Here is a 20,530-nt window from a genome sequence, read left to right on the forward strand (position 1 = left end):
CATTTCTGCTTGTGACAATTGGTCCTCTATTCTTGAATGAAAGAAACATTTGTTAAGTACTAGAAGAATCTATCAGAAAAGATTGTGATTTCTGCTTTCCTGGAAATCTTTCGGAGAGGATTAGAAAACCCTTTTATTTAGCTAGTTTTACTTGTAGACTTCCTGCAATACATGAGACTCCGGACTATGGCACTTTTTCCTAACTCTGTTGTTACAACATTGGTATATTCTAAGTGTGTTGTTACACCTTGAATTCCCTTAGCTCTTGTGGCCACATAACTGATTTAGTCCGTACTTCTAAATTTCTTTCCAATTAACCCTGATTCAACATGTGAAGCAAAGACTCAGAAATGCCACCATGATACAATATATAAATAAATAGATCCTTTGAGATCGAGAGGTGATACACTTGGGCAGACAATTGTTGTTTCACTTAAATGCTTTTTAACTTTTAAAACCTTGAACATTCTCAAATATACAAAGTTAAATCATATAAAAATAAAACAACTAAAAAATTAAACACATACATTTTATAATTAGAAAGTTAATTGCTTTATGTTACCTAAAATAATCTATAATTCTGGATGAGAAATTTAATGTGTTTGTTGAGATTAACTTTTGTATTGATTTTTGGCTTGGTTCTACCCCTCTGCCTCTACACATCCTTGCATTTCTTCCCCTGCCCTCTCTATACTGTCATGAGAAGTCTCTATGTTTACCTAGTTTGTTTAAATCATTTTAAATGTGTAACTCTGACTAGAAAGCAATGAGAAAAAACATGAAATATTATTTTGAAGGGCTTTTTAGTCCTCACCTTTTATGAAACCATATAATTTTTAATAAACTTATTAATATAATACTTGTTTCCTTTTCTGGGTCTTCTGTTCTTAGGGCCCACCTGGTCCACCAGGGCTTCCAGGACCAAAGGTATTTTCTTTCTCATTACATCTTTTATTTAGTGTGGATTCTTTTGGTCATTGTCAATGAGATTTTAAACTGAAACCTCTCTCTTCAGGGGAATATGGGCTTAAATTTCCAAGGACCCAAGGGTGAAAAGGTGAGTAAAGAAAAAAGTTGGTTACTCAACCTCGTGTTTTCTCTTTTCATAGTCATTTGAACTTGTCTTTTTGTTTCTTGCAACTGATTTTGCTCACATGTTATATTATTGTCTGTGTAAATTATGAAATATCACTTATTTTACCTTACAAACAGGGCGAGCAAGGTCTTCAGGGCCCTCCTGGGCCACCTGGGCAGATCAGTGAACAGAAAAGACCAATCGATGTAGAGTTTCAGAAAGGAGATCAGGTGAGTATGTAGAGAGGAAATCAATGAACACCTTACTATGACAATGGCATTCCATTAAAATGCACTATAAGCTGGAATATGGTTATATGTTAAGATATTTTTAAATTAAGAATGTGAGATAATTAAATTTTTAAATAGCTTTATTGATATATAATTCACATACTATACAATTCACCTATTGAATGATTACATTTTAGTATATTTACAAGATAGTGAATTCATCACTATAATCTGAGAGCATCGTTATCACCCCCCAAAAAAAAATTCCATACCTATTAGTTGTCACACCCCATTTCTTCCCAAACTCTCCAACCCTAGGCATCCATTAATTTAATTTTTTGGCTCTATAGATTTGCCAATTCTGGATATTTCATATAAATGGAGTCATATAATATGTGGTATTCTGTTTAGCAATAGTTGTCTGATACCTTGTTTCTACTAGAGTAGATGAGGGGATCAAACATATCTTTTATAGTATAGTGGACCATCATCCTTGAACAGAGTTCATGCATTGTAGTTTCACCTAAATGCTAATAAAAAAGTTAAAAATAAAGGACAATTTGTATTGAAACTCTACCATTAATATGGATTGGGCCATTTAATTCTCTGCCAAAATGTATGTGTTTTATACAGCCCCCAAATCTCTTAGTTTTAGATACTCTTGCTTTTTTTTATAAAACATTTTGTAAGAATAAAAAATTATTAAGTGTTATCTTGTTATTTACCTCAAAAATTGGCTTGTACATACAATAGAAATTAGCTGAAGTGAGCAAAGGTGGCTCTAAGTTTTTTTGCCTAGGAGATTTCAACTTTGAATTAGAAGCATTTGTTTATCTTTGGTTATACTACATGAGTCTATAGTTAAGCTTGTTAAAAGCATTCTTAGCTAGCCGTAGTATTAATAGGATTAATATTGCTTTCCTTTTCCTACTACTGCATAGGGACTTCCTGGTGACCGGGGGCCTCCTGGACCTCCAGGGTTGCGTGGTCCTCCAGTAAGTAACCTAAAATTCTTTAGCACCATTTAATGTAATTTGGTGTGGATACATAGTACTCATAAACCAATGTAAAACTACTTTTGTGTGTACAGGGTCTTCCAGGTGGTGCGAAAGGTGAGAAGGGTGAGCAAGGAGAGCCTGGCAAAAGAGTAAGTGTTACAGCTACTAATATTCTTTGCAAAAATCTTTAAATGTGTGTGTAATTTTATTCTTTCCTCTTAAATTCTACTTTCATTTCCTCGAAATGTCACAATTGAATAAATAAAATATTCTTTTATTTATGATAATATTGGAGTCTAAAATGGCTACTTAATATAGTCCAAGGCAGAAATAAAGGTTGTTATATTCTTTAACCTTACACTTTCTAAATAACAGTTTTACATTCTTGCATTTCTTTGAATCCTATAGGGTAAACCGGGCAAAGATGGAGAGAATGGCCAACCAGGAACTCCAGTGAGTAGTTAAAGTTCATTCTCCACTACCAAAAAAAAAAAGAGAGAGGGAGGGAAGGAAGGAAGGAAGGAAGGAAGGAAGGAAGGAAGGAAGGAAAGGAAGGAAGAAAAAGAAAAAGAGGCAAGATAGAGAAGTAGGAGGGCAAAGAGGCTTGGATTTGGAAATTGTTTGAATGATGGAAATTAACATTTCTTTCTCTTTTGAATATGAATCAGAAATTCTTGTTTTTTTTTAAGTCAGATTTATTGAGATAATTTGTATACAGTAAAATAAACCATTATTATTATACAATTCTGTGTGTTTTGACAAATGTGTACAGTTGTGTAACCAACTCTATAATCAGAAACAGTTCCGTCACCCTCAAAAGTTCCTTCATACTCTTTTTGTAGTCATCTTCTCTCCCTCCACCACCCAAAGCTCCTGGCAACAATCGATCTGTTCTCTATCTCTATAATAGTACCTATTTCTGAGTATTATATAAATGGGAGTCATATTGTATATAGCCTTTTTAATTAGGATTCTTTTATATAGCATAATACATTGTACTGTATATAAATAGTTCATTTATTTTTATTGCTGACTAGTATTTGATTATATGGGTGTACTAAGGTTTATTTATGAATTAAGCCATTGAAGGATAATTTGTTTTTTTCTGGTTTGGGCCAGCATGAATAAAATTGGTAAAAACATTCACATACAACTTTTTGTGTGAATATAAGTTTTTTTTCAGTAAAAGTTTTGACAGACAATTCTAATTAATACAAAGAGGAAAATTAAAAACATGTGAGTCCAGGAGAATTATTTCCTGCAGCTTCAATATTAAGAGTATCCACAGTAGATATTAAAAGAGGTTATCAAGAACAGTTAGAAAATTTGATGACATTTGGAAAGCATTTTGAAGGAAAGGGATTATTCTTAACAAAACTGGATGTTGGAAGTAATAAAATAACATAAATTGGTTTACAGGTGATTTTGTTAAACAGACAGTCCTCAACTTATAAATTCTATATTCACAAATGGCTTAAATATATAAAATGGTATAAGAGGAAATAAATTCAGGGCCTCAGTCCTGACTTATTTTGGAACAATTGGTCTTCATTTCATGATTTAGGTGGTCATGATTTTCAACAATTTGCCTCTGATTGTTTTGTACAGATATCCTCAGGGAAAAGGCTGTTCTCTGTACTAGGTGAACTCAAGTCAGGCCAAATCAAGATGGGGACTAGTGGGAACTGTTTGGGAATCACCAGACAAATGAAATACTGACACTTCTCTGGGAATGGGGCTTTGAAAAAGCTCCAACCCAGTTCTTTCCCCCTCCCAGCTGCTGCCAGGCTACTGTTTTTTAACCTTAATTGTGTGCTGTTGGTTTTCAAGGCTACCGCGAAGCTGAGGAATGGTGATAGGAATAGAGCAAGTTAAAATGCCTCAAAGCTCTGCATTCTTAACCAAGATTCAGCCATTTTTTATTTTAAATAAATGTTTCCTGGATTGCTGCATGCTTTTGTTTATAGAGTTCTAAAAAGGTTGACTCTGGCCATTTTTACTAGGGTTCTTGTTACTTTTATGAAGGAGAGGATTTGGGGAGGTTCTTAGTCCACCATTTTTGCTGATGTCACTCTCTCCTCTATGTTTTAAAGGGTTTGCCTGGTGATCCTGGTTACCCTGGTGAACCAGGAAAGGTTGGAGAAAAGGTAAGAATTTTATTACTTAGAAGTGCCTGGTTTTATTCTAGCTAACATGATCATTTCTCTCCCAAGGTTGAGTTATAAATGAAAAAGTTCTAAATAACTAGCTTTTAAATTCAAAACATACCTTCTTTATCCATCTTTTGGTGTTGCCCCTTTTTCTTTTATAACACTTCCTCTGAATTTTCATTCATTTTCTTAAATCATAGTGTGGTGGAAGTACATGAAGAATTATTTAACTTTAGCATTTCCATTGTGAAAAGTTGGTGCCTTTACTTTGAACACATTATTGGCAAAACTTTTGTTCTCCAGAAAGAGGATTCAGCACTATTTGAGTGAGGTCCTCCTACTAAAAAGGCATATAGCTATGAATTTAGAAAGTCTTCACTAAACATTTCCATTCTCTATGCAATTATTGCCTAGAAGTCTGTGGCTAATTCTTCGTCTTTTTTTTTTTTTTTTCATTTGGCTATGCAGCCTGACTGGTTATTTATTTAGTTGCCTGTTTTTAAAGCAACTTTGAAAGAATGTACGAAGCACACAATTCCCCTATTTATAGCAGATAGCAAAATATCTAGTTTTCCAGTCTCTAATTGCTTTGCATGAAAAGCGTTGTTTTGCAAGCAAGGAAGGAAGAGTGTTACAAACTTGAATGTACCTAGAGGGCATATATTTTAGTGGTAGTTTATCTCTAAACTAGATCTAACTGCTATCTTAGCCCAAGAGGCACAGCTAGAATAAAGGAAGATATAAAATCTCAGAGAATAAGATTGTTTTTCAAGTATTAAATAAAGTTATGGGACAGAGTAACTCCTTAAAAGGAACTTATGGATATATGAAAGATTTCTATGAACAATTCTCGAATGAGAATAAAGGTGTGTGAGAGACATCTACACTTGAGTCTTGGCCAGTAGAGTAACAGTTGAGTACTGTGTTCTTCATGCTATTGTAGCTACTGGTTAAGGGTAGTACTGCTGTCTGAATTTGTCTTTCATTAGCTTCCAAGAGCAAACCCACAAAATCGATTGTGATTTATTAGCTGTTCCTGATGATAGTTAAGTCCATAAGCTCTATAATATCTGCCAATAATGGAAATGACACGAAATTTATGCTGTTGACAAGTTTTATGAAAAGGAACATAGCTGAATGTAAAAAGTAGTCTATAGCCACCCCAAACAGGCCCGATCCTGTCTGATCTCGGAAGCTAAGCAGGGTCGGGCCTGGTTAGTACTTGGATTGAAGACCACCTAGGAAGATCAGGTGCTGTAAGCATAAAAAATAAAAAATAAGGGATTGTAAGCTGACAAGGTCCTTGCAATCTGTGAAGTCAACCAAGGGTTGCCTCACCTAAAAAAAAAATAAAATAAAATAAAATAAATTTAAAAAGTAGTGATTTTAACTGATGTAGTGGTACCAAAGTTTTTATTCAGCATCTTCTATAAAATATATATATAGTTTCCTAGAAAATAAGAATCTTAAAATCATCGATGTTACACTAGAAATACTTTAGAATCCTCGTCTATATATAAGGCAGGAAAGTTAATTCATTTGGTCAAGATCATGTAGCTAGTAAATGTGAGACAACATCACAGGTTTTCTTAGGCTTAGCTCAGTACTGTTTCACTGTTTCATCTACCTCATATTGTATTTGTCTTTAGTGTATTTTATTATGGATTTCTGGATCTTTATGAAACTTAGTTATCTATTATGTTTTTTGAGGAAATGGAAGTTTTCATGTTTTTATTAACTTATTTTAAAATTGTATCGAACAGGGCCAAAAAGGTGACATAGGCTCAATTGGCCCCCCTGGACTTGTAAGTTATTTTTTTTTTTTTAGTCTTCATTTATCAAATGTATTAATGCATTTTCATTTTTGTGCCTTAATTATATACTCTGTACCCTTTCCTAATAGAACACAAAATTCCAAGTCATTATCAACTTTTATTGGCTTAAAAGTTTTTACATCTAAAACCTTCAGTGATGTAGACTGCAAAGTTTTCGTATTGTTCTGCCGGTGTATTAGTTCTCCATAGCAAAGATCCAAAATTATGACATTGGGTTGTTTTGCATCATGATTGCCACATTATTTCTCAAGTAACCAGCAGGTGGTGCAAGTGTTGCTTACAAAGATTCAGTAGAAGAAACCATTGGAGAACTAGGGATTGGTCTGTTCCCCTGCAGGGCTCAGGGGAAAGACATATTTGGCCTTAATAGGTTTTCTCAATTTGTAATTGTCTTTGAGTCACACCTCTTTTTTTCCCTGAGTGTGTACGTCTAGGGGCTCTTAATAACAAATGTATGAAACTGCTCTATGAAAGAATAATTATAGGGGTTATAGATTATCTGTCATGTTTGTATTCACCATGAAATTAAAGTCAAATGTATTTCCAATCTTATTAAGAATATAATTTTATTGCTACAATTTGACGAATAGGTTTTCCTTTGGCTGAAATTTGATAAGACTCTTGAATTTAGACTGCATTGAAGCTGCAAGATGCAAATGCCATGAAACCTATATGTGCAGAAATTAATTTAATTATTTTTTGTCTATATTGAGTCTCAGATATTGATACTTAGTACATTACTAAATCTAATGAGGATATACTTAAAGAAAATCTTAGATAATTTTTATCCATTTTCATTTTAAAATCAGTTTTATTTCTCTAAGAAATAATTTCTTTATAAAATGAGATGGTAAAATTTCAATGAATATAAGAAGAAATAGAAATTTTGACAGTACAGTCTTATCTAACAGTTCACTTTCCCTTTTGAACTACTATCTAAATTCTGAGTCCCATAACTTTTAGTCTCTTTCTTTCATCTGAATATTTCTTATATCCAGTAGAGCCAGGATGAAACATAAAACTTTGCCAGTAGGTGTTGATTTGTACCTTAAACTGACAATTTCTTAAATCTAAAGCTTATGTACCTTTATAGCTCTATGAGGTTAATTTCTTTATATTTAGATTATTTAATATGAAATCATTTAGACACTGAGATTTTAAGAAGATAGAGAGAAAAACAATGATCCAGTTAGTTTATTTTATGAGAATGATGCGCTACCTACTGCACTAACGAGGCACCTCCAGCTAGTTGATTTTAATCAATAAATCCTTCTCAGAAGAGATCAGTTCTTTCTCTTGCTTTTATTCTTAGAGGAAGAAATAAGTGTGGACTGATAAAGGAAAAGGTTAAAGAAAGGCATTATTAATGTTTGAAATGGTATACTCAAAAGCAAAGACGAGAATGTGCAAAATGCATGAAGTGGTTATAATCAGATACACCTTACTCCTAAAAATTTATTGCTGGAATTAACAGAAGATGAAAGGGGTGAGAGAGATATTGGAAACCTTGACAGAGTCAAGGGTTAAAAGTAGCATCAGATATAGTAAAAAGTAGTGAACATTTTTAGTCATTAAGCACAGAAAAATGGCTAGGATATGCAGTAGATTTAGATTCAAGGGGACAAGCTCAGAGGTGTTTCTGTTAGTCCAGGTGTGAGGTAAAGATAGTAGTTGTGGCAACAGGAAAGAAGAGAGTAAATAGAGGCATTTTTAATAAAGAATGATCAGGCTTAGATAATTAGAATGAATTTAATATGAATTTTAGAATAAGAAACATCTAAAATAATTCTAGCTCTGTAAACCTGGAGTTTAGGAGAATGGTAATATTATTACTGGTTTGGCAGTTTCTAATAAGTTGAAGGATAGGCATGATCTGGAATGTGACTCATAATCTACGCAGTAGTCTTAATGATTTTGCCTCTGAACACTCTGTGAATACAATGGCACTATAATCATATGTAGCTGCTAGGTTATTTTCAGGAGAACAAGCTACTTCTTTGAGTTCCTTTATTTTTTTCCTTTCATAATAAAGGTAATTCCTAGACCTGGGACTGGTATAACCGTAGGAGAAAAGGGAAATATTGGGTTACCTGGCTTGCCTGGAGAAAAAGGAGAGCGAGGATTTCCTGGAATACAGGGTCTACCTGGCCTTCCTGGACCTCCAGGTAAAAGGAACTATACTAATGTCCTTATATTTATAGCATCTTTACTAATCCACATATTCATTATCATATTACTTCTAGGATAAATATGGAAGTAGAAGACATTAGTATTTATTAATTGACAGAAACTTCTCAACTCTTTTTTTAAATATTATTTTATTATTAGCTTCAAGTATACAGTACGTTGGTTAGACATTTAATAGTTTATAAAATAATTTCCAAAATTGTTTTTTCTCTCCTCTGACTCCCCACCTAGCCAATACATTAATGCTTAACTGCATTCCCTATGCCGTGCTCTCGATCCCCGTGACCATCTGTCAAGTACTAATTTGTACTTCTTTAACCTTTCACCCATTCTGCCAGCCCCACCCCCACCCCCCTCCCCTCTGGCTGTCTCCAGGTTGTCCTCTATAGTTCTGAGTCTGTTTTTGATTAGTTTGTTCTTTTTAAGAAATTTCTCAACACTTACTGCAGACATTCTAGACAAATTCCTCAAATGTACTTAAAAAAAAAAGCCAAATCAGTTGAATAGTTCCCCATTATTTTATTTTTATTTTATATTATTTTTATTATGGTGACATTGCTTGATGAAATCCAGTAAGTTTCAAGTGTACAATTCAATAGTAAGGCTTATATACATTTCATTGTGTGTTCAATTCCCATAGATAGATTTCTTTCTGTCACCACATACTAGACCACTTTGACCCCTTCTTCCTTCCCCCTCCTCCCTACCCTCTGGTAACCACTAGTCTATTATCAATATCCACAAGTCTCTGTTTATTTGTCCTCTTTGTTTGTTGCTTTTAGGTTAATATCCCTCATATAAGTAATATGTGGTTTTCAACTTTTTCTGTCTGGTTTATTTCGCTTAGCATGATTATCTCAAGGTCCATCCATGTTGTTGCAAATGGCAGTATTTCATCTCTTCTTACAGCTGAGTAATATTCCATTGTATATATGTACCACATCTTCTTTATCAAATCATCCGTTGTAGGACACTTTGGTTGCTTCCATGTATTGGGCACCGTGAATAATGCTATGAACATCGGTGTACAAATATTTTTTGGGATATGGGTTTTCAAGTTCTTGGGGTAAATACCCAGTAGAGGAATTGCTGGATCATATGGTAGATCAATTCTTAGGTTTTTGAGGAACCTCCATACAGTTTTCCATAGCGGCTGTACCAATTTGCAGTCCTACCAGCAGTGTATAAGGGTTCCCTTTTCTCCCCATCCTCTCCAACATTTGTTATTACTTGTTCTGTTGATTATAGCTGTTCTAAAAAGTGTGAGATGATATCTCATTGTGGTTTTGATTTGCATTTCCTTAATAGCTAGCGATGTTGAGCATCCTTTCATATGTTCGTTGGCCATTTGTATGAGAAGTGTCTGTTCAAGTCCTCTGCCCATTTTTTAATTGGATTCTTTGTTTTTCTGTTGTTATCGAGTTGTATGATTTCTTTGTATAATTTGGGTATTAGGCCCATTTTGGAGGCGTTGCTTGCAAATGTACTTTCCCAGTTGGATGGTCATGTCTTTACCTTGTTGATAGTTTCTTTTTCTGTGCAGAAGTTTTGGGTCGATGTTTTCTTATTTTTGCTTTTACTTCCCATACCTTTGAGGCCAAATTCATAAAATTCTCTTTAAGCCCAAGTTCCTATGTTCTCTTCTATGCAATTTATTGTTTCAGGTCTTATATTCAGGTCTTTAATCCATTTTTCAGTTAATTTTAGAGTGTAGTTATAGAAAACAGTCTACTATCATTCCTTCAGGTACCACTGTGACACAGATATTTTCACACTTAATTGCATCCTATAAATTTCTTAAATTATTATAGTCTTGGCTTCCTTTTTTTTTGCCAAAAACATACAATAGAGAAAGGAAAGCCTCTTCAATAAATGGTGCTGGGAAAACTGGAAAGCCACCTGCAAAAGAATGAAACTAGATTGTTATCTATCACCACACACCAAAAGAAACTCAAAATGGATTAAGGACCTGAATATAAGACCTGAAACAATAAAATGCATAGAAGAAAACATAGGAATTAAACTCAAGGAAAGTGGACTCAAAAAGGATTTTATGAATTTGACCTTGAAGGCAAGAGAAATAAAAGCTAAAATAAATGAATGGGACATCAAACTAAAAAGCTTCTGCTCAGCAAAAGAAATCATCAACAAGGTAAAGAGAGAACCATCCGACTGGGAAAATATATTTACAAGCAACACCTCCGATAGGGGCCTAATATCCAAAATATACAAAGAACTCATACAACTCAATAATAAAAAAAAACAAATGGTCCAATCAAAAAATGGGCAGAGGATCTGAAAAGACACTTCTCCCTAGAGGACATACAAATGGCCAACAAATATTTGAAAAGATGCTCAACATCGCTAGCTATTAGGGAAATAAATGCAAATCAAAATCACAATAAGATACCATCTCACACTTGTTAGAACAGCTATTATCAATAGGGCAAATAATAACAAATGTTGGAGAGGATGTGGAGTATAAGGAACCCTTATACACTGCTGGTGGGACTGCAAATTGGTACAGCTGCTATGGAAAACTGTATGGAGGTTCCTCAGAAAACTAGGAATTGATCTACCATATGATCCAGCATTCCTTCTACTGAGTATTTACCCCAAAGACATGAAAACCCATAAATGAAAAGATATTTGCACACTGATATTCATAGCAGCATTATTCACAGTGGCTAATACCTGGAAGCAACTGAAGTGTCCTATGATAGTTGATTCGATAAAGAAGATGTGGTACATATATACAATGTAATGTTATTCTTGAAAATCCATATCTGAAAAGATATTTGCACACCGATGTTCACAGCAGCATTATTCACGGTGGCCAGGATGTGGAAGCAACTGAAGTGCCCTATGATAGAAGATTGGACAAAGCAGCTCTGGTCCATATATACAGTGGATTATTACTCAGCCATAAGAAGAGATGAAATATTGCCATTTGAGACAACATGGATGGACCTCGAGATAATCATGCTAAGCGAAATCAGCCAGACAGAAAAAGTTGAAAATCACATTATATCACTTATATGTTGGATATAAACCTAAAAGCAACGAATGAACAGGACAAACAAACAGAGACACATGGACATGGATTATAGACTAGTGGTTACCAGAGGATAGGGGGTGGGGGGAGGAGGATGTAGATGGGGTAAAGGGGGAAAATATGTGGTGACAGAGAGAAATCTAGCTATGGGAATTGAGCACACAGTGTTAATATTTATATGTCTTAATGTTAAAGTGTATAGATGAAACTTATTGGGTTTCATTAACCATTGTCATTATAAAAATAAATAAGTAAATAATAATTTTAAAAAATAAAAATAATAAAATAGATAAATAAAAAGGCAAAAATATAAATAAACACAATGAGAGAATCTTAAAAGCAGCAAGAGAAAAGCAGTTAGTTACCTACAAGGGAGCACATAAGACCAGCAGCTGATTTCTCAAAAGAAACTATGCAAGACAGAAGGTCTTGGCACAAAATATTCAACATGATGAAAACCTAGGATCTACAACCAAGAATACTTTATCCAGCAAAGCTATCATTTAGAGTTAAAGGACGGATAAAGTGCTTTCCAGAAAAAAAATAAGCTAAAGAAATTTATCAACACCAAGCCAGTGTTACAAGAAGTGTTGTAGGAACTTCTTTAAGAAGAAAAAACACTGGACATGGTTCCATAGTGTAGCAGTTAGCACGTCTTCTTTACACACAGAAGGAAGGTCCTGAGTTTGCGCCCCAGTAGAGCCACGGCCTTTGGTCTACAGCCATACCACCCTGAACAAGCCCATTGTTTGATCTCAGAAGCTAAGCACGGTAGGACCTGGTTAGTACTTGGATGGGAGACCACCTAAGAAGACCAGGTGCTGTAAGCATAAATAATAATAAAAAAAGGAAAAGAAAAACGCATTTATCGAAAACATGAATAAAGAATGGTAATAACTACATTCCTATCAACAAGTTCCTCCAATGGAAAAGAATCAACTGCCCCAAACAAAATATAGAGTGGCTGAATGGATAAGAAAACAAGACCCCTACATATTCTGCCTACAAATGACTCAATTCAGATTAAAAGATACACACAGTCTAAAAGGAAGGGATAGAAAAAGATACTGCCTTGATGGACCTAGAGGGTATTGCACTGAAAGAAGTCAGATAGAGAAAGACAAATATCACATGATTTCACATACATGTGGAATCTAAAGAACAAATTAAACAGCCACAACAACACAAACTGAAATAAACTCATAGATACAGAAAATATTTTGAGGGCTAATAGATGGGTGGGAGGTTGGGGTGGATGGCGAAAAAGGGCAAAGGGATTAAGACATACAAACGGATATTTAAAAATAGTCGTGGAGATATAAAGTGTAGCATACGGAAAATAGTCGCCAATGTTGTAATAAATATGTAAGGTGAAAGAGGGGTACTAGATTTAGTGTGGTGATCACTTTGTGAGTTATATAGATCTCTTATCACTATTCTGTACAAATGAAACTAATATCTTATAGTATGCCAACTATAATTGAAAAAAATTTTTTGAATTGTACAATGTAAGTACGAGCAACTAATTGTCTATTATATTTTAATAAAACTTAAAAAAACCATTAAACAGTTAAAAGACAAAAGCTAATTCAAGGACAATATTTGTAACACATAGGACAGAGTGCTAATATTTTCATTTAATAAATAAAAATCTAATTAGATCAACAAGAAAAAAAACAATGAAAATAAAAGCACCAAGTATCTTTACATTTGTTTATTAATATGCAAATTTGTAAATAACTCTATAGGTAAAGAGGAAACAAATGGAAATTTCTGTTTTAGCAATTACTGTATGCTAAACAACTCATATCAAACTTCATTAAATACAGCCAAAGTGGTGACCTTAATTTATCAGAAAATTAGAAATAGTAAAAATAAACAAGCTAAGTTGAAAAAATAACAAGAAACAAAACAACACAAACAAAATAAAAGGAAAAACTTGATAAAAGTAAAAATAAAAACAATATTCATTCATTTTTAAAGGAAAATTTCTTAAACTAAGATTTAAAGGGAAGTAATATCTTAACTTGATAAAACTATTTCAACAGGAAGTACAAGACCCTGTAGGAAATGTCATACTTTTTGGTGAAACATCATGAACATTCTCATTCGAGTCGAAAAGAAGATAAAGATACTCAGAGTCACCAATACTTTTTTTCCTTATACTAGTAATCACAACCTATGCACTAAGTCTGAAGAAAAAAAGAGGTAGGTGTAAGGATAGGACAAAAAAAAAACATAAATTTTGATTATCCACCAACCATACGATTATCTACCCAGAAAACCTAAAATAATAAATTGGTAAATTACCAGAACTTAGAATGTTTGCAAGGTGGCCAGATGAATTGCATACTTAGATAATTTGCCTTCTACACCAACAATTAAAATTTAAACATAAGAAGAAAATCCAGTTAACAATAGTAATAGCAACAAAATTCACAATAGTAATCAAATTAACCCATGAATAAACTCAACACAAGATGTGTAAGACCTCTTTGCAGAATTTAGTAAAATATTATTAAGTAATATAAATTGAATAAATAAAGAAATAGATATACTTAATTATTACTTGACGTGACAACTCAATATTATAAATAGGTGATTCTACCAAAATTTAATCTTTAAATTCAAATTAATCTCATTCAAAATTACAATGATTTTTTCTTTTTCAAAATTTTATTATTAATTTCAAGTATACAGTACATTGATTAGACATTTATATAGTTCATAAAACGATCCCCCTAATTGTTCTTTCTCTCCTTTGGCTCTCCACCTAGCCATTACATTAATGAAACTAACAAGCCGCTTCTAAAATTTATTTGGAAGAATAAATTTGTAAGTATAATGAAAATAGTTTCTAAAAAGACCAAAGATGGGTATATTTTCCTTATCACTTTTGAAAACATTATAGAGCTGTAGTAATGAAAAAAGTGTGTTAATGGTGTAGGAATAGACAGTGACACAGAAGAGTGTCCAGAAACTGACATGGAAACTTTGAAATGCCTCTTTTTCTCTTGCTAAAGGCTTTCTAGTATTTCTGAGGTTAAAAGATAATAGTGTCAAAGAAGTGTGGGTAGAGAGTTATTAGTACTTTCTAAAAGTAATAAAGTTACCTTAAATTATTCTTTCTTACACTCAGACTGGTACTTACAGTATTTGAAACTTTTCAAATATTTTTTTTTCCTTTTTCCAGATATTGATTCTCATAGAAAACAATAAGAACATAACTGGCATTATACATTAAAGGAAGATCTTATCATTACTTAATGTCTCATTGAGAACCAATGTACTGTCTCCAAAATAAGAGAATTTTGATCACCTTAATGTTTTTGTTTTCCTTAGGGATTGCTGTTATGGGTCCCCCTGGCCCCCCTGGCTTTCCTGGAGAAAGGGGCCAAAAAGGTGATGAAGGTCCACCAGGAATTTCCATTCCTGGATCTCCTGGACTTGATGGACAGCAGGGGTCTCCTGGACTTCCAGGGCCTCCTGGACTTCCAGGGCCTCCTGGCCCTCCAGGCCCTCAAATCCCTCCTAGTAAGCTATATTTTTCTTTTATTAAGTTCTATCATTTTTATTTTGTTTTCATTTATAAGTGAATCTAGCTGAAAGTTGGCATCGTTCTTTGCATTTCCGATATGTAAGAGTTTCTACTGCACCTTCTATTTTTGATTTTTAGTGATTCTTTGAAGTTTAAATTTGCTCTTCAAATTATCACCAGTATTATATCTTTCTTTTGCTTATAGATAGTTGTATTACTGTGGGGTAGTAACTGAAAATAGGTCTTTTTTTTCTAGCTTGTCAGGCTTCCTTTTTTTTAGTCTTCTGGATATTTCACAGTTAGCTTGCTATCCTTTCTTTATCTTATCTCAGGTGATAAGATATGTGAAGCAGGCCCTCCAGGCCCTCCAGGATCTCCAGGTGACAGAGGACTCCAAGGAGAACAAGGAGAGAAAGGTTTGATCCCCATACTTTTTCCTTCATTCTTTCAAATCATCAGCAAAATTCTTTATATCCTCCACTCTCCTTTAGCCACTTACTCTCATGGTCATATCCCAAGACCTTCCATTACCAGTAATACAAACTTCCATGCTCTTGATTTCATGAGTCCCATTTTCTGACCACTGTCTTCTATCTTTTTAGGTTACTACCTCTAATAACCTAACTCCTACAGTACTTCAGCCTCAATGAGACCTCAATCAGACTCTCTCTCAAACTTTTGGTGTTTTTTCTCCCTCTTAACCTAGGTTAAATTTATGATCAACCATTGTAGTCAGTCCCATGCATAAACCTTTGACTTCTTTACCCTCCACTCACTGTTGTACTCAGAACAAAAACATAGCCCTGGTAATTTCAAGTTACCATCTCTTCTGAGCCTGTACCTTCTCTTCTCCATTCATATTTCTAACACCTCCTCTTCTATTCTCATTTTAAGATTCTCACTTCCATTTCTCCTTCACTGACCAATGGAAGCAATAATAAGAGAACTTTTATAGATTGCCATCATAATGTTTACCCACCTACGTGCATCTGTGCCTACATCTTCTGCCTCCCCCCTGCCTATTATTGTTAATACTCTTATCTAAAGCGAATTCTTGTATTTGTACAATAGATTCCAGTCCCTCCTAGTTCCCCTAAGGATTTTATTCCACAAATTCTTGCCTTTCTCACATCATCAATTTTTCACTTTTACTGGGTCATTCTCAGGAATATACAGATGTGCCTTTTTCACCAATCTAAAAAATACCTTATCATGATCCCACTTCCCCCGCCAGATACTGCTGTATTCCTCTGCTCCAATTTACAGCAAAACTCAAGACTTTTCTACTATCTCTATATACTCTTCTCTCATTTTCTTTTAAACATACTCCAATCAGGATTTTACTGCCTCCCATCACACCACTCCATAGATGCTGCTTTTGTCAAAGTCACCAGCAGCCTATATCCTGCTAATCCAAATGTCAAGTCTCCATCCTTTTTCACTTGATCTTTCCATTCTTCAAACACTTCCTCACTTGGTTGCAGTACGTTACAGGTCTTGTTTCCTTCATACCTCCTTGGAATATTTTACACACACACACACACACACACACACACACACACACACACACAATCCTCACTTAACATCATTGATAGGGTCTGCAATTTCAAGTTAAACAATGTATAATGAAACCAGTTTTACCATGGGCTGATTAATATAAACAAGAGTTAATTTCCTATGGCATCTCATCAATTTTATAACAAAATGACAATGAATGAAATGACATTATTTGAGAGCCTCCTGTGTATGTATGAAATATATAATTTGTCTCCTATCATCCATCTATCTTTCTGCCTATCTATAAATACCTCTATGTATAATCTTCTGTGTAACTACCATCTAAATCAAAATATAGAACTTTTCCAGGACTCTAGACGACTCTCTTATGCTCTCTAGTCACCACTCTAAAAGGTAACCACTATTTTATCCTCTATTATAAATTAGTTTGCCTAATCTTGAACTATGTGTAAATAGAATCATACAATATGGGCATTTTTGTGTCTGGTTTCTTTTGCTTAATTTTATATCTATGAGATATAGCCAGGTTTTTTTGTTTACAGTAGTTTGTTTTTCACTGTTCTTTAGTATTTTGTTGGACAAATATACCTAAATATCCTTTCTAATTTTAACAGACATTTGATCTGGGGCTATTATGAGTAAAGCTACTATGAACATTCATATACATACTTTTTGTAGGATATAAGCATTCATTTCTGTTGTGTATATACCTGGGAATGTAATTGCTGGATTATAGGATAGGTATAGGTTTTGTTTCCATAGATAGCACCAACCCATTTTCCAAAGTAGTTTTAGTTTCCATTTCCTTGATAACTTATTGATGCTGAGCCTCTTTCCTTAGAGTTTGTATATTTTGTTTGCAACTTGCCTTTTTCCTATTTTTAATTGGGTTGTTGGATATGTGCATCACAGCTGTCTTCTCCAATTGTTTAACTTACTTTTTTACTCGTCTTTCCTTGAACAGAAGTTATTAATTAAAATAAATTCAATTATTAATTCTTTTTTTATTGTTAGTGCTATTTATGTCCTGTTTTAGAATATTTGCTTACCCTAAGCAAATATTCTTACCCTAAGAAAACAAGACAATATTCTTGTTTTCTTCTAGCAATCTTACTATTTGCCTTTCATGTTTTGATCTTTGATTTATCTTCAATTAATTTTTGAGTATAATTTAAAAGAGAGATCAAAGTTTATTTTTCTCCCCACATGGATATCCAGTTGATTCAGTACTATAGTATGAAAGACCATCAATTTCCTACTGAATTGCATTAGCATTTTTGTTGTAAACCTTATATGTGCGAGTCTTTTTCTAATCTCTATTTTGTTTCATTGTTTTATTTTTTCTCCTTGTGCCAATGCCAGACTGTCTAAATTATTGTAACTTTATAGTAAGTCTTGGCTTACTTTGTACTTCCATATGTATTCTACAATTATCTATCCAGTTTTTAATTTTGGAATGCCCCAGAGATAAGCCCTTGTTCCTCTTCTCTTCTAAACTAATTCATTGTCTTATGACTTTAAATACCATCTACTTGCCAGTGACTTCCAAATTTATGTCTCCTGTCTAGATGTAAGCCTTTTCCTCTAGATTAGTATATCCAACTGTCTACTTAACATTTTAAACTTCACGTCCTGATCAAGTTGAAGTCCTATTTCTACTACCTCCTTCCGCATAATTTTTCCAGTAACATCTTTCCCTTCTTTCTTAAAAGCAGGCCATGCTAGCCTTCTGGTTGCTTAGGCTAAAAAGCTTGGAGTCATCCCTGATTCCCCTCTTCTTTTATGTTGTATATGTGATCCATGAGAAAATCTCATTGGTTTTACATTAAAATATGTTCAGAATCTAACCAATTCTCATGTTAATTGCTGTCACTCTGGAACGAGTTTCCATCCCTCCTAGATCACTGCAGCGGTAGCCACTTAAATGGTACCCTATTTCCATCCTTGCACTTAGATTTTATTCTTAACATAGCAGCCAGAATCATCCTTTTAAACTTAAGTTATATCATTTTGCTTTTCTGTTTAAATTCTTCTATTAGATTCTCATTTCACTCACAGTAAAAGCTACAGTCTTTACGGTGGCCTAGGTGATGTTTTATGATATGCCACTCATCATAACCTGTTAACTGTCTGACCTGGTTCTCCTTTCTTGCTCTACTTAGAAATCTGGTTTTCTTGATGTTCCTTGTATATGCCAAACTTGGCTATTTGTTTTGCCTGGAATACTCTACACTTATTGTGCACATGCTACATCCTTAAAGTTTTTTATTATCTATCATCTTCTCAATGAAGTCTATCCTGACCACTCTATATAAAATTTCAAACTGCCACTCATCCCTAGCATATCCAACCCCATTTACCCAGCTCCATATTTTTCCTATAAACATAACTCCTTTTGATATATATGTATATATGTACATATATAATTTAATAATTTGTTACCTTCGTTGTTTATTATTCCTTTCCACTGGTAGAATGTGAGCACTGTGAAGACATAGATTTTTGTCTGATTTGTTTAACAATGTATCACAAGCACCTAGAACAGTGGTTGGTATACAGTGGGTGCTCAGTAAATACTTATCGAATGAATTGATTCTAGTTGTAGACTTCTCTAATAAAACTGTTAGGTAGGAATGTTATCCCTTCATGCCAACTTCTTTAGAATCAATCTAAAGAAGGTAGACAAGTAAAATATTTTTTTTCTTATGGTTTTCTCTAGGTGACAAAGGTGACACCTGCTTCAACTGTATTGGAACTGGTATTTCAGGGCCTCCAGGTCAACGTGGTTTACCAGGTCTTCCGGGTCCTCCAGGTAAAACATCCTGCCTCTGGGCAACCTTTTAAAATATGTCTTGGCTAGCTTTTAGTGAGCTTATAGTTTTAAAATGATGTCAACTTCTCATTTTATAGCTAGTCACTCATATCTGTAAATAATTAAATATGAAATGCCTCTATCTGCTGTGAAATAAATTATGCTCTTGTTTCTAATACCTGAAGATACCAACATTATCTATTAAAGAATTTTAACAATAGTATTCCAGGAAAAAATATCTTCCCTATTTACTGTATGGTGACAAAAAGAACTTATGCAGAGTCAGACTTCTTTCTTTCAGAAAATTGGGGCAAAAGTTCATAATACCTGGCCCCTGAGTATAGTTTCCAGTGGCAGAGTTTCTCATCATTAGGCATGTATCACATGTTGTCATTAAGGAACTTCTAATGGAATTTGGTAACCAGCTGCCAGATATTCCTCTTTCTATGCATAACTTATCCTCCCTTTTTCCAATCAGAATCCTATTTGTTATCCATCAGACCAACAAATCTTTTACTCAACTGCCTCTTGAGATATCTCAATATTATATTCTCTTGAAGTCACACTTTATGACTGTGTCAGGCCAGAGAATAGACACCAGATCTCTTACCTTTCTGTCTAGTGTGTTTGCCAAGGAAACCAATTCATTTGGTACCTGGAAATAGATTTTTAGCAAGTCTTTTATGGCTGCCACTGGAAATTAATAATCTAGCCTTGTACCTCCAGTATAGCTGTTCTCAAACTTGGGAGTGCATCAGAATTACCTATATGGCTTGTCCAGGTTGCTGGGTCCCACCTGCAAAGTTTCCAGTTCAGTAAATCTGGGGCGAAGGCTCAAGAATTAGCATTTCTAACCAGTACTCGCATGATGCTGATACAGCTGGTTCGGGGGCCCATTTTGGGAATGACTGATTTAGTAATATTTTCTCTAGCCTTTGAATACCAAACATTTCTTTAAACCAAATTTTAAGGAGTAACAAACCAAAGAAATGACTGGTAGGGACATACGAAAATTGTTTAAGTCAGAACAATGAAAGATATGCAAATTTGGTCCTTATCACCTTCTCCCCTTGGCAATGAGATAGTTAAAGGAGCCTGAGTACCTCTGTGCATAGTACTTTGTAGCTGTGAG

The 20,530-nt window shown here is 34.1% G+C and overlaps 1 protein-coding gene across 4 annotated transcripts in view; it reads left to right on the plus strand.

Moving 5' to 3' along the window:
* LOC105296119 (collagen alpha-5(IV) chain) overlaps positions 1–20,530 on the plus strand; it is a 219,220-nt gene that overhangs the window by 141,120 nt on the left and 57,570 nt on the right. For 3 of the 4 annotated variants that reach the window (XM_011366063.2, XM_011366065.2, XM_023534117.1), the window contains exons 8-19: positions 892–927; positions 1,016–1,057; positions 1,213–1,305; positions 2,247–2,300; positions 2,396–2,452; positions 2,712–2,756; positions 4,397–4,450; positions 6,217–6,258; positions 8,321–8,453; positions 14,873–15,064; positions 15,401–15,484; positions 19,306–19,398. In XM_011366063.2, coding sequence (XP_011364365.2) covers positions 892–927; positions 1,016–1,057; positions 1,213–1,305; positions 2,247–2,300; positions 2,396–2,452; positions 2,712–2,756; positions 4,397–4,450; positions 6,217–6,258; positions 8,321–8,453; positions 14,873–15,064; positions 15,401–15,484; positions 19,306–19,398 — 925 coding nt within the window. The remainder of the gene's footprint in view (positions 1–891; positions 928–1,015; positions 1,058–1,212; positions 1,306–2,246; positions 2,301–2,395; positions 2,453–2,711; positions 2,757–4,396; positions 4,451–6,216; positions 6,259–8,320; positions 8,454–14,872; positions 15,065–15,400; positions 15,485–19,305; positions 19,399–20,530) is intronic. The other variant, XM_023534116.1, reaches the window with a different exon arrangement.

Source organism: Pteropus vampyrus, unplaced genomic scaffold, assembly GCF_000151845.1.
Source record: "Pteropus vampyrus isolate Shadow unplaced genomic scaffold, Pvam_2.0 Scaffold120, whole genome shotgun sequence".
NCBI classification, from domain to species: domain Eukaryota; kingdom Metazoa; phylum Chordata; class Mammalia; order Chiroptera; family Pteropodidae; genus Pteropus; species Pteropus vampyrus.